The 13,897-nt window shown below is 36.0% G+C and overlaps 1 protein-coding gene across 3 annotated transcripts in view; it reads left to right on the top strand.

The window, feature by feature from the left end:
- The window catches only part of Tip60 (Histone acetyltransferase Tip60), a 94,515-nt gene extending 81,777 nt beyond the window's left edge, over positions 1-12,738 (top strand). For all 3 annotated transcript variants that reach the window (XM_081771909.1, XM_081771907.1, XM_081771908.1), the window contains 2 exons: positions 2,125-2,287; positions 9,438-12,738. In XM_081771909.1, coding sequence (XP_081628035.1) covers positions 2,125-2,287; positions 9,438-9,654 — 380 coding nt within the window. In that variant the 3' untranslated portion in view covers positions 9,655-12,738. The remainder of the gene's footprint in view (positions 1-2,124; positions 2,288-9,437) is intronic.
- The last annotated feature ends 1,159 nt before the right edge of the window (positions 12,739-13,897 follow it).

The following is a 13,897-nucleotide window of genomic DNA, read 5'->3' on the forward strand; positions in this document are numbered from 1 at the left end:
AGGCACTTGCTTTCTTAAAAATCCATAAAACTCATCTAGCTTAAAGCGAAGATGCAAAAGATCAAACTCCTCCGATCCTAGTAACGAACCGAATTCAACGTTTGATGGAACTGGTTTCCAAATGCCTTCTCCATGTTTTCCTTCCATAGTGGTGTCATTCCTGCCGTGACACATCTTGTATTTGACGTCATAGAATTGTTCTTGAAAATCCCAATCTGGTCCGAGATTAAATTTAAAACTGTAGCTCCTCTAGACAAAGGAAATCTCAAACTCATTTTTATTGTTTCTACGTCAATAGCAATACAAGCTACACTATAGTAAGTCACTCACTGAATTATTTTTGATCAACGAAACTGTCACATCTCCAAAAATTAATGTCATAAATAAAACGACAGATTAAAATCCAATCAGGAGTAACGACAAATTAGGGTTGATAGAGTCACAACAAAATCGAAAGCACAGTTTTGAAACACCGATAACGACACAACTCAAATTGTCACAAATAAAACAATAGTTTGAAATCAGTCGACAATAACGTCACAACTCAAAATCTGTCATTATTTTATTCACCAATCTTTCAATAATGATCAGAATCGAAGCTGCAATAACAGCACAACTCAAAATGTGACAGTATAGATGACGTGAATAAAAACATTTTGGGATTATGGAATAGTTACACTAGCGTTCTCACGCGGCAACCAATAAAACTACAGCTATGATTCTTATATTACCGGATAGAGGGCAGTGTCACGAATCTGAATTCATACATAACTAAAAATTGACAATTTTTGAGTTGTGTCGTTCTTCTCGCCGGTGTGCGATATATATATATATAAAACAATAGTATTGTAAGCCATAGTGTTACGAGAGGAAACTACGTTCGAAGTCCGTGATGAACGTCTTTCTTTCGTGGGTTGAGTATAGACTTATTGCTCACTTAAAGCTTATTTTGTACTCTAATTGAGGACCTTGTGGTTTTGTGCAATCATTGTGTCTTAATCCCATCTCACCGTAACGAATACTCTATCATCCCTCATGCTAGGTTGAATTACGCTCGATTTTTTATCTTTGATTTTAGTAAATCTTGAAACTAGACTCACTTCGTTATTATGGTAAAACATTTAAAGTGTAAAACTATAATTCTGCTTCAGCTACTTGGTCCCATCTAGCACTGATACTTAATAATAGGGTAGAATATATCTTATAGGTAGCAAATGAAACCATATCTATTCCTTTGCAGCAAGAACTGATTTTCTACCTACGACAATGACATCTCAATTTCAGATAAATCGTGTCAGAAGGCAGTCATTGATGGCTTTTGATCTATGTACTTCAAATATGTTGATGTGTCGTGTGTTTCGTAATAAATTATGGGGTGAGAGCTTGCCGATGTAGTACACGTGATTTTTTTATTCCCTTTTCCACTTCTTTAACTTAAGCAATAGAAAAGCATAAATACAAAATGCCTGCTTCAGTGTTGCGCCAACAGTCACCGTTGGAAATTTCTTTTTACTGACTAAGGAGAACTTTTATCCACCGAAGAGTCCTTCAACCAGCAAAATTACAAATTTATGCCACACGCTCCCAAAGCTGTCATTGCAAGACACTAAGGATCCCAAGAGGCTATAATGTTGCCTTTAATACAGTTTGGTGAGTACTTTAACGGCCACAACTAACCTCATGTATATGAGAAAAGAATTAAAACAACTTCTGCCAGTGGTCATAGGTTGGTTTTGAAGCATGTTAGTTAGACTGACACTCTATTCAATAAAAATTGTGGAGCTTGCAGCAAAATTGTGCATCAGTATCCACAGTCTCAAATCATTGGACGTAAGTTAAGGAACATACTTGAGAACATGGCTTAAAGGAAGACAAACAGAGCAGTACTGCTATCCCTAATCGTTCTTTTATGCAGACAGATTTCCAATGGCAACAGCACATAATGCGATTGAAGACTGAACCTAGGCTGATTGTGGCCATTTGAAAAAATCTATACATTCATTTTCTGTATGTCATATGAAACAGATAATGAAATATTTAAGTGTTCATTAAAATTATTTGATTTTCATTTTTGTTTTTATTATTAGCTAACACTTATTTTCAAATGTATTTCTTTACTTTTAGGTTATGAATTGTCTAAATTCGAAGGAAAGACAGGGTCACCCGAGAAACCTCTATCTGATCTTGGTCTTCTTTCTTATCGAAGCTACTGGGCTCAAACAATTTTGGATATACTAATAACAGTGAAGCCACAAGGTGAGGCCGAGAAGCCTCAAATTACAATCAAGTAAGTGTTTCGTTGTTGAGAGCAATTAATGTTTTGTGATAACCATAATTGACGAAAGATCACTGTATGTTTAGATATTTGAATTCCCCATTAACTGTTAACTTATTTTATGTACAAGTATTGATCATATTTAAATTCTTAATTGAAATATAGTTTAACCGAGTCTACAGTCTTGTTCAAAGAATCCTGACCACTCACTCTCTTTTAATGCCCATACTGTCGCAACAATACGTAAGATTTCTTAATACTGTTAACTTCAAATTTCAAACAAAGACTATTCACGTTTGAATTGAATCCTATTATCTATCCTATATAGATAAGGTATTTATAGGCTTTCTAAAGAGATGTGGGTGACTAAGTTCCTTTCTTTCTGTGGTGTACAAAAAGAGATTTGGCTACGGTATCCTGAACCTGACATGCTGAACCCCGCTTGTCTTTCACTTGTAGTTACGAAGATAACGCTGAGAATTTTAATCGTTTTGGCTAACCGTTTTAGCGAAAAGCTTATAGTATGCTCTTTTCCTGTTGTGGTTATGTTTCCATATCTTTTAATCTAAGATGTAATTCATTGTAACTTTCTTTCGCTTTCTAGAATCCTTTGTTCCAATCTCTATCGAGTCGGGATCGATGTGGGGCCACGGTGGCTCAGTGATAGAGCATTCACCTCTGGTGCATGGGGTCCCTGGTTCGATCCCAGCTCGCGCCAAGTAAACTTTGTGGTGGACAAACACCGTGTGCGTGGGTTTCCTCGGAGTTCTCCCGTTTCCTCCCATTTTCTTCATTTCACCATTCCATTCCATTCATTTCTCATCACCACCGTCTCCTTTAGCCTAGCCGGCATAACTGTGGGACGTAAAACTCAAAAGATATCATTTCATTTCATTTCGTGATTCATGTATATGCCGGGTGGGGGAATGTTCTCGCATACTATGTATATGTACCATCGTATAGAGAAACACATAAGAAATCCTTGTAAACATACATATATTTATCAATTTAATGGGAGCACCTGAAATAAAGTGCAACTTACCAGATTAATAGGGTGTTGAACCACCTTTCGCCCGCTGAACATCTCTGATGCGATGTAAAATGAAGTGATAAAGGTGGAAAATGGTAGCAAATGGAATATTACACTATTGTACGTGCAGTGCATTTCTCACTTCCATGAGAGAGGGTGGAGGCGGAAATTGCGCCGATTCTTGGCTCCAAACTGGACAGATGTTTAAAATTATATTCAGGTCCGTATATTGGCGAGCCAGTTGAAGGGTTCAACCTTATCCCGATGTTCCTGAAACCATAGCGTAACATATCCGCCTGCGTGAATGGACGCATTATCATCCTGGAATAAAGATCATTACCCGGAAACAACATCTGGACTCATAGGAAGTACATGGTCTTCTAAAATGACTACATAATCAAGGACAGTAACGCGCCCGGCAAGCATCAGCACAAGACCCACTGAAAACCAAGATATTGCCGCCAACAGCATCACAGAATGCTTCCATGTTTCAGAGTTGGTTGGAAACACTGCGGATCATGCGCTTCTTTGGGCATCTGCCACACACAAACATTGCCAGTGGTTTCAATCGTGAGCGGTCCATGTTGCATGTTCGTGGCGTCAAGCTAAAGTGTTATAATCTTTTATATGATGTTTCGCCCGTGTTATCCGACCTTATATGTCCATGTCATATAACTCGCGCCAAACTGTAATTGTCAGCACAAGCTGTGGAAGGTGCTGCTTCAGTTCCTCCGTAACTTGCACCGCAGTCACACGACGGTTTTGAGTGACAGTCTGCTTTAATGCTTGGTGGAACCTGTTTTTGAGGGTTTTATGCCACTATTTCTCTTCATTTTGCTGTGAGTTTTATAAGTCATTATCACCCTGGACCCTGTCCTTTTCAATACATCCAACACACTTCCACTTTCGTCACATTCGCGCCACATAACCGAGCGCTAACAATTTGCCCTCTTCAGAAATCAAGTCGTTCATTTTAACGATCACGATAGGCTCAGTTCGCTACACACTGACTTCTACTGCTTCTCACGTAGTACTGAGTACGTAATTGTGAGTACTGAGTTTGCTCTAACACACCACCACCAACAGTCCGGTTCTGCTGTCGCCGCTTGACGATTGTCAACTCAGACATATGACGTGTTTCCAACTCCAAGTGCTTCCATTTAATTGATAAGTATCAGTATGTCAGTACTTTCACAGCTACAGACGGTCAGATGGTGGGAAAATAAGTTTTAAACCACCAGCTCCGAAACTAATGTATCTGAAAAGCGGTTGGTCGAAATATATGGGAACTAATATAAAATTTATGTATTATCCTGTCTGCGCAATGAAATAATAAATTATGTCTGAATATGAGGAAGATATATTTGAGTCTAAATGAAACTGAATGGAATAACATCCTGAAAACGATATTGAGAAACAGTTTGAATTTGTGGATATTACTTTTTTTTTCCTTCATAACTACAAATACTGCGTATGGAATGTTACTCATAGACGCGATAGCATTTTCACGTTGGTAAGTCAAGGTTATTGATAACTAGGAGAGAGAGTTCCCGTATTAAAATAGCTGTTAGAGCCAAGTGTAATGAAACTTGTATATAACAGAAACTGTATTCATTGGAAATCTAAATTTAAACTACTCGCTGAGCAAAACAATACGTTTATTGTAAAAATTATAAATGTGTAATAGTTTCACCAACTATTCACTTGGCTTCATCAGACACTATAAATACACAGGAAATGACAGATTATAAGAGACAGTGAAACAGTTCCTGAATGCTAATTGGATACCACAGGCTACTTCAGTCAGTCTCCTTCAATTAGAAAACCAGAACATAAAACAGAAACAAAATTAATTAATTCTCTTTCTTCCCCCTGTTGACACCATATGGACCTACATACATATTTAATTTATAAAATAACCTTACAACTAACTCTTAAATATGAATACTAAATACATAGTAAAGAATAAATAAATAATATAGAATGAATAAATAAATAATACTGAAATTTACAACAATGACCTGTACAATTAACATATTCAATCTTTAAGGCTCCTTAACAATATATTCCACTGTTCATCAATTTTAAGTCCTGAATTCCAGTTCATGATTCTATCACCTTCTAATTCAATGAATCTTGCTTCTTTCCATTTTCTGACTAACCTTCTCTCCTCTTGGCCTAGCACTTTCACTTTGCTCCAATTAATCGAATGACACGTGTCTCTTATGTGCTTATAAATTGCATTTCTGTCTCTTTCCAACCTAACGTCGTTCTTATTTTGTTTTATTCGTTTTTTTAACAGCTTTTCCGTTTCCCCAATATAGCACATATCACACTCTCTGCACTAGATTTTATATATTAGTCTTCTCCCCTCTTTCTTCGCTTCCCCCTTATTACTTGTACTAATCTCTTGCTTCCTTTTCTGTACGTTGAAATACCTCCATTCTTCTTGAGCATTCTTTTGGTAATCTCTGTCTCTTCCCCCATACTCTCTATTCCTCACCACATTCTTTTCTTCTTTTTCTCCTTCCAGGCTTCATACTCTTTTTCCTTCTTTCCCTCTTTTCCTTTTGTACCTTAATTTCCTTCTATCATATCCATTTCCCTGTAACTGTTCATGAAATGCCTCTATCCCCTCCCCTGCTTTCCTTCTCTCACGATTCACCTACCTGATTCTTTCCTCCATGTTATTAATGAAGTTTATTTTCGTTGAATAATCCACCTCACTCCTAACATGGGAGTAGTTTCCCGACGCATAACTTTTCAGGTACATTCCATGTATATCCTTCCAGCCTCATGTGGAGGAACAGTTACTGCACAATAGGTGATAGGTTGGTTAAAATTAAGGAGGGGCTAAGTATAGGATCAAGGTTAAGTTCGGCGTTGGCAGAGATTGTCATGAATGATTGGGAAAAGAAAGTAAAGACAGAAAGATATGTTGATGATTGTGTAGGATATGGAAAGAAACACGAAGGCAATTGGAGAAATTCGTGAAAGACATTGAAGATAAAGAAGAAGGTATAGAATTGAAGTTGGAAGTGGAAAATGAAAAGACATTGGTGTTCTAGACATAAAAGTAGGGAAAAAGGAGGAAAGATATACCTGATAACAACCTATGTTAGGTGAGATCTTACGTACCCCAAAATCATTAAAATCTGTCCAGTGGTAATTTTACCTTTCCAGAAGTTAACCATCAAACATTTTTATATTTCATTTATATACACAGGGTGTAATAGCTCGTTATTTACAACACTTGGGAGGTGATTCTAGACATGAAAATAAAGAAAAGTGTCTACGTACTGATAACACAAAGTCGAATACCGCATCTATTCAGAGTTACGGTATCCGAAAATGTAAAAAAATGAACGTCCACTTGACAGACAGTGCTCTTGTGTTTATTGAGGTAGTTGTTTGTATGTGATATCACGTTGTGGCCAGGATGGCACATTTCTCACCATCCTCTTGCTGAAATGTATCTCATGTATAGGGAGGCAAGGGGTAATAGCCGAGAGGCGAGGCTGTTGTACAGTAATAGGTTCTCTAATCGATGAGTACTGTCGCACATCTTTTTTCAGCGGCTCGATCTTCGTCTTCGAGAAACAGCATCTCTGAGACCCCAAATGGATATTGGAAGAGATGTGCAAACTATTAAGGTTTGAAGAGGAAGTTGTGGCAATTCAGGCCCGTCCTCAATCCAGCACATTGATATAGCCCGGACATTACACGCCAGTCATTTGAATGTGTGTCGCGTCCTCTATGACGAAGCTATGCACCCACCCAAGCTGACGAAAGTACATGAGCTATTACAATAAGACTTTTCCCGCCGTGTGGACTTTTGCCAATTGTACTTACGTCAAACTATCGCCATTCCGAACTTTCCAACTGTGATTTTGTGGACCGACGAAGCAATATTTACCAAGACGGGTGTGTTCAACGGTTACAACACTTATGTGTGGGATATGAAAAATCCGCATGCCACTTTGGTGCACGAACATCAGCACAGATTTGCGGTGAATGTGTGGTAGGACATTTTAAACGATCATCTAATTGGGCCTTACATATTACCGCCTTCGTGGTGACACGTACCTCATATTTCTCAGTGAGGTCTTTAGAGCACGTGCCCCTGGCACTTAGGTGGGGTGTGTGGTTCCAACACGAGGTGCTCCTGTGCATTTTGACCGTTATGTCATGGCCTTCTTCAATGAAATGTATCCCGAGCGGTGGATTGGCAAGGGTGGACCTGCGTTATGGCTACCTCGCTCACCTGACCACATCGCTTGATTTTTCTGTGGGGAGAAATGAAGCAACTTGTGTGCGAAACTCCTGTATATACAGCCCAGGATCTCATTGCACGAGTTGTCGCAGCTACAGCGCTTATTTCCGACGCGCCAGGCGTGTTTGAACGCACGAGACAAAACCTGCTCCGTCGGTATCATGTGTGTATTAAAATGAATGGTAGACAGTTACAACACCGTCTACAATTTTCTTTTACTGCCTAGCAGTATTTGAAATATTCTGTCTACTTCCTGCGATCATTATGCACATTGATACGCCTGTATACCTTACTGCTGTCCTTACTTGGAATGTAGTGTTGTCACTCGCTGTTTTGCTGTGCGTGTGTACTTCTTGCGTGTTAGTATGCAATCCCACACAACATGTTTCGTCCGTCATCATGAATCGGCTTACGTTATCAACATCCATCAAAGCATGTCGTATGGACTGCAGCATTTCGTCTATTTTGGTCCATGTATCCGTCAGAAAATTGCTGGGAATCCTCTTCCTTTAGGGAATCCCATGCGCCTTCAGTGTACACAACCAATTACTGCTCCTTTGAGTTCTCTTCGTACTGTTTCTTTGTGTGGCGCCTGTCGCCACATTTCTATGATTCGTCGTTTTGCCACAATTCCAAGTGGACTTTCATTTCTTTACCCTTTCGGATGCAGAACTCTGAATAGATGTGGTATTCGACTTTGTGTTACCAGTGCATAGGCATTTTTCTCTGTTTTCATATGTAGAATCACCTCCCAAGTGTTGTAGACAACGAGCTGTTACACCCTGTATATATAAATGAAATATAAAAATGTTTTATGGTTAACTTCCGGAAAGGTGAAATTACCACTGGACAGATTTTAATGATTTTGGAGTACATAAATATATCTCACCTAACATTGGTTTCTATCAGGTTAGGTTTCCGGATTGGGCTAAGGGGAGTAGAGGGATTAAAAATTTGTCAAAATTATAGTATTCACTAGCTCGTTAAGTTATAAAGATAAAAGTCGGTATTAGGAATGGTCGGCCAAAATTATCCGGATTTCGGAAAATATCCCAAATTTAGAAAATTCCGGAATTCGGAAAATTTCCGAATTTTTTCCGAATTCTGGAATTTCTAAATTATGGATTTTTCCTAATTCTGGGATTTTCTAAATTCCGGATTTTTTCCCAATTCGTGAATTTTCCGAAATTGGAATTTTTCTCAATTCAAGAATTTTCGGAATTTTTCCGATATTATTATTAGACAGTTGCACCGAATTTGATGATTTTTGGTACGTTAGTTTGTCATAACCTAACTTACGCTTTATCACATTTATCAGCATAGGGTGAGAAGGGGGTGACATGTAAAACTAATCGAAAACTAACGATACTAGTATTCAAACAATAGTTTTCGAGGTCGCTGAGATGAATAGGGATACTTTCGATGCCATTTAAGTCCACATTCAGCCATTGGAATATGGCGGTTGGAGGAAGGGGGTGACATGTAAAATCGAAATAACCGATATTAATGCCTAATCTGCAGTTTTCGGGGTCGCTTAGAGGAATAATGACACTCTTGATATCGTTTAAGTCGCAAATTTAACCCCTATAGGCATGAAGGTGTGAGTGAAAAGGGGTGAAAATACTCGAACCGATATTAGTGTCCAATCCATAGCTTTCGGGGTTGCTGAGATGAATAGTGATACTCCAAATGTCATTTAAGACCAAGTGAAGGATGAGAAGGGGTGACACTACCGTTTTTTATCATTACACTTTCGTTGAAATTTCGTATCGTAAAGGAGGAAGAGCCAAAGAACGAGCATTTTAGCCATTTTTTCATATATAAATAACAAAGTAACATTTTTATTAACTTTTTTCCAGCGAAATATGTGAGTTGACCAGTATCAAGAAAGAAGATGTGATTTCAACTCTGCAAAATCTGAACCTCATTAATTATTACAAAGGTCAATACATAGTCACAATAAACCAGGAAACCATCGAAAGTCATATGAAAGCGATGGAGAAACGGAAAATACGTATTGATCCTAAATGTTTACATTGGACTCCAAAAGACTGGTCGAAACGAGCGAAGTGGTGAGCGAATGTTAGAGAATGAATGTGTGTGGAATGAACTTTTTTTTTTATCTTATGGAACAGAAGTGCTTCGAGTGCTGTGTTATCAGTGTACCTGGTTCATCATTTTGAAGTGTGCTACTTTTTTTTTCACAACACTATTTAATGTTTTAAGTGAAATTTAATTAATGAATTCCAGCATTTAATATGAAGAGTACGAGTTGTTAAAAAGAAAGTTAAACCAAATTACTGTAAGAATGGGAAATTAAATTGTCTGTAAATGTATTAACGATGGATTTTTGAAAGTATAAGTTAAATTTTGTGAATAAGAGTATAATTATTTTCTTTCTGTTGATACTACCAAATCACTTGTTTCTCTACCGTATCAAATAGCTGATTATTGGTTTCCAGTATAGTAACAAGAAGAAACTTTTCAGATGAATTTTACATAGTATCAGAAGTTGAGAAGACGCATTCAGTACAGTATCACTAAATTATGTTGATTCTAGAAGTCGTGAGCATGTAAAATCCTTAAGTGTTGTACATGTTCTTACCCTTTCTTAATAAATATATTAAATGGAATGCAGTTTTGGTGGAAATTTGTGCTCAATGAATGTTAACAGCTCATAGGTATTTTATTCTTTGGTTGATTTTCATCCAGTTCATATATGTATATAGTACGTATGAGCTGAGGGAGGAAGAGATTCTGGATATTTATCATGATACACGTGTTTTCTGCAATCGTTATCTTTGTCGTAGTATATATTATGATGGATCTTTAATGTGAATGCAACATTTATGAGGTACCAAAATTATTTGGAAGAAAATCGCATGATTGTTGTATCAGCTATTGTTCTTGGTCCATGTACTGAGTGAAATAATACATCAATACTCTGCTCATTATAATTGTGTATATATACCTAGGTATATTGTTTACACTTTTATTGATATAAGCCATAAGTTTAAAATGTTCATTATTACACATCGTATTTTACGTATTTATCCGTAAGATATGCTTCCAATTTCATATAAATTGTATTCCTTTTGGCTGGTCCATCTTAACTATTTTATTTTGTTTTATCAAGGTAACGACAATAATATATATATCACAAATAAAATATATATTATTTCTGTTTGGCTAATATCATGAAAATTTCGATATTAGATGAAATGCAGTTTCGTAAATCAATATTCACTTTCGTGTTTGATAATTGAAAACAATGAAAAAAAATATAAAGTAACCAAACTGAAGACGAAATACCTAATTGTGGTTCAGTTGTAGCGATTTTAGCATTACCGATTTTTTTCTCCTAAGCTTTCAGTAAAGCTGTCTGTAATATTTCTTATCTCGTTGCAGAATTCGAACTGACAAATTTACTGTAAATAATAAATTCTCCACTCCAATACGTACTGAAATACTTGCAGATAACGGTTTAGGGATTCCATTTGGGCAAAGGGCTCGAATGATTATTGAATGAGACTGTAAATACTTATTTGAAAGCTATTGTTTCACCTTCGTGCATGTTTAGGAAGATGTAAGACTAAATTTGAAAGTATATAAGGGCTGAGGGTCAAAAATTGTATTTTTCTCCTTGCTAAAATTTATTTTAGAAAGGTAACGCTATACTTTAAAGTGTATATATGTAAATTCATATGTATAATTTTGCGGCATCATTAAGTATCATATATTATAATACAAAAACTTCAAAATTATAACACTGTATTTAAAAATAATTTTAAAGTAGAATTGATTTATTTAAGATATAAAAAACAATTCGAGGAATAGACCATGGAGAAGTAAGAAGTAGAATGTCTCGTCTAACATACTTTAATAAGACAAAGTACGTATCTGACGCATGTTGTTAAGTTATGAAACATATGCTCACCAGAAATACGTCGTCCTTTATTAGGAGCCAAAATGATTTCATCGAATTCTATTGCCCTCCTTAGTTGCGACTCTTCGTGAAAAAAAAAGCAAGACGCATTTTTTGTTAAGCATACGTTTTTTAATATTAAGTATTTCTCGTTGGTTTGATAATCTTTTACGTTTGGAAACAATGGTTTGAAAGAGTTGTGAATATATTCTTCAGGTAATAGTAACATGTCAGAATGTAGCAGCTGTTCACTTTTATTTCTTATCCTTAGAATGATATAGAAATAGAGGTGTAAAGGAGACTGTTTAATATGAGAATTGTATGTCTCGCAAAAATAATCTCAGCTCAGCATTAAAAAGAAATGTATTATAGTACACAATTTATTGATTTCACTCTACTGTTGGCGGTTAAAACTTGAATTCGAATCGACTTCCAGGCTGGCATAAATGAATGGTTAACAAAAATTGAAATAAGATTCGTAATTTAACCTCCAATGCATAGCTCTTTAAGCTAATGGAGACCGATGATTCATGAAAGTGAATAATTATGATAGAATTGATGGGATGAGAAAATTGTAGGAAACGACAACCCCGAGAAAATGGCACGGACACGATGTTGTCTACTACAAACTCACTGGGCTGGGATCGAACCAGAGACCTCCAGCACCAGAGAAATGAACAGTAGATTTGTCCCTTTCATGATTGGGAAGTCTCGAGTTCGAACTTTAAAAGTGAACAGACTTAGATATTTTATCTTACCAGACGAATACCACTTTGGTATCTTGAAACAGAAATAGTATTCGTTCCTATCTTTCATTGTTAATATTTCCGGTGTAAAATTATGGTTTGCCGCTGCACTGTGCACTTTGGTAACAAGAAATAAATTAAACGGTATCAGCTGTAAAATTACAATCCTGCTGTGAAGTTTGCTAAATTCTGTGTAAAATATAAAATCTTGTTCGTTTCCCAGCATAGGTGTTCAGTGAAACTTATCAACAGAAATGAGATTTCATATATATATATATATTTGAAATAACCTGTCGAATACATCTACATCGTTATTTGCGTTACTGCTATTGTCGTAATGTAAAAGTTCATCTCGAAAGTTCTCTCTTCTGTTTAATAGTAAATTAACTGAAAGTATAATTATAAAACTTTGAGTCTCTGCTGCTACTAAAGTAGGCATTATTATTATTATTATTATTATTATTATTATTATTATTATTATTATTATTATTATTATTATTATTATTATTATTATTATTATTATTATTATTATTATTAATTTCAGCAGACTGAAGTGAAGTGAAGTGATATTGTTCTTGGCGTCAAGAATATTTCACTAATTATGTGAGTGTAACCATTGTTGATGCTCAAGACATAATGTGTCACGTGTTTTGTATGAAATTGCATGAAATAGCAGCTACATGATACATTACTTTTCATCTGTATTGCGCTTCTGAATGTATGTGATCATCATTAAAAAAAAATCATGTGAATCATTACATTGTACAAATCTCAGCCATTAACACTGTCATGTATAAACTATGTGAGTTTTTAAAAGAATAAATTTCTGTTTTTCTATAAAAAAAAAGTAATCATTTTCCTTTGCTTTCATTGACACTGTGTATCGACAATATGTAATATAAAGGTAATGTGTAATGTAATTGAATTTTCATGTTTGTCGTTGATTAGCCAATTTGACAAAGCAACAGTACGGATTAAAGATGCAAAAAGACAATAGAGATTATGTTGACCTGCTTCGAGTAACCAGTGATGGATTTTAAGAAAAGGAAAGAAAGTAAATATAGTCTTTGTTGATGTTTTAGAGGAAGCTTTAACCTAATGAATTAGGAAATGAAATGGGAATGCTACAGAAGGTTCTAATAGAATGCAAAGACGACCATTCATTTAATAATAATAGTAATAATAATAAAAACCGTTTGTGAAAAACAGACAATAGAAGAAGAAATTGTGGACAAATATTTTACCAACTTTATTCGCTATTACGTGGTTAAGGATACACTGTCACCGCGAGAGATCCGGGTTCGTTTCTCGGAAGTTGAGGTCCACACCTCAGTGTCAATACTGAAAAAGACGTTAAATTTCAACAGCAACAATAAAGCAAGCATACTTCCATATAGAGAACCTAAAAGTAGGAAAAAATCACTATGTACAAATACCCGGAGAGATCTACAGTAACAGGAGGACAAAGGTGTTGAAAAAAAATTTTTAGAGCGACTTTGCTCGGAAAGTTAGGACATAGTGAAAGTCGTGAATTTATACAAGAACTATCTAAATACACGTCTAGAATCATGTAGTACCAGCGCTGCAATTGTGAAGGGATTTAAGGTATCAGGAAGATTCGTTAAATGAAATTAAACTGAAGATAATG

Source organism: Thermobia domestica, chromosome 9, assembly GCF_964235325.1.
Source record: "Thermobia domestica chromosome 9, izTheDome1.hap1.1, whole genome shotgun sequence".
Lineage (NCBI taxonomy): Eukaryota > Metazoa > Arthropoda > Insecta > Zygentoma > Lepismatidae > Thermobia > Thermobia domestica.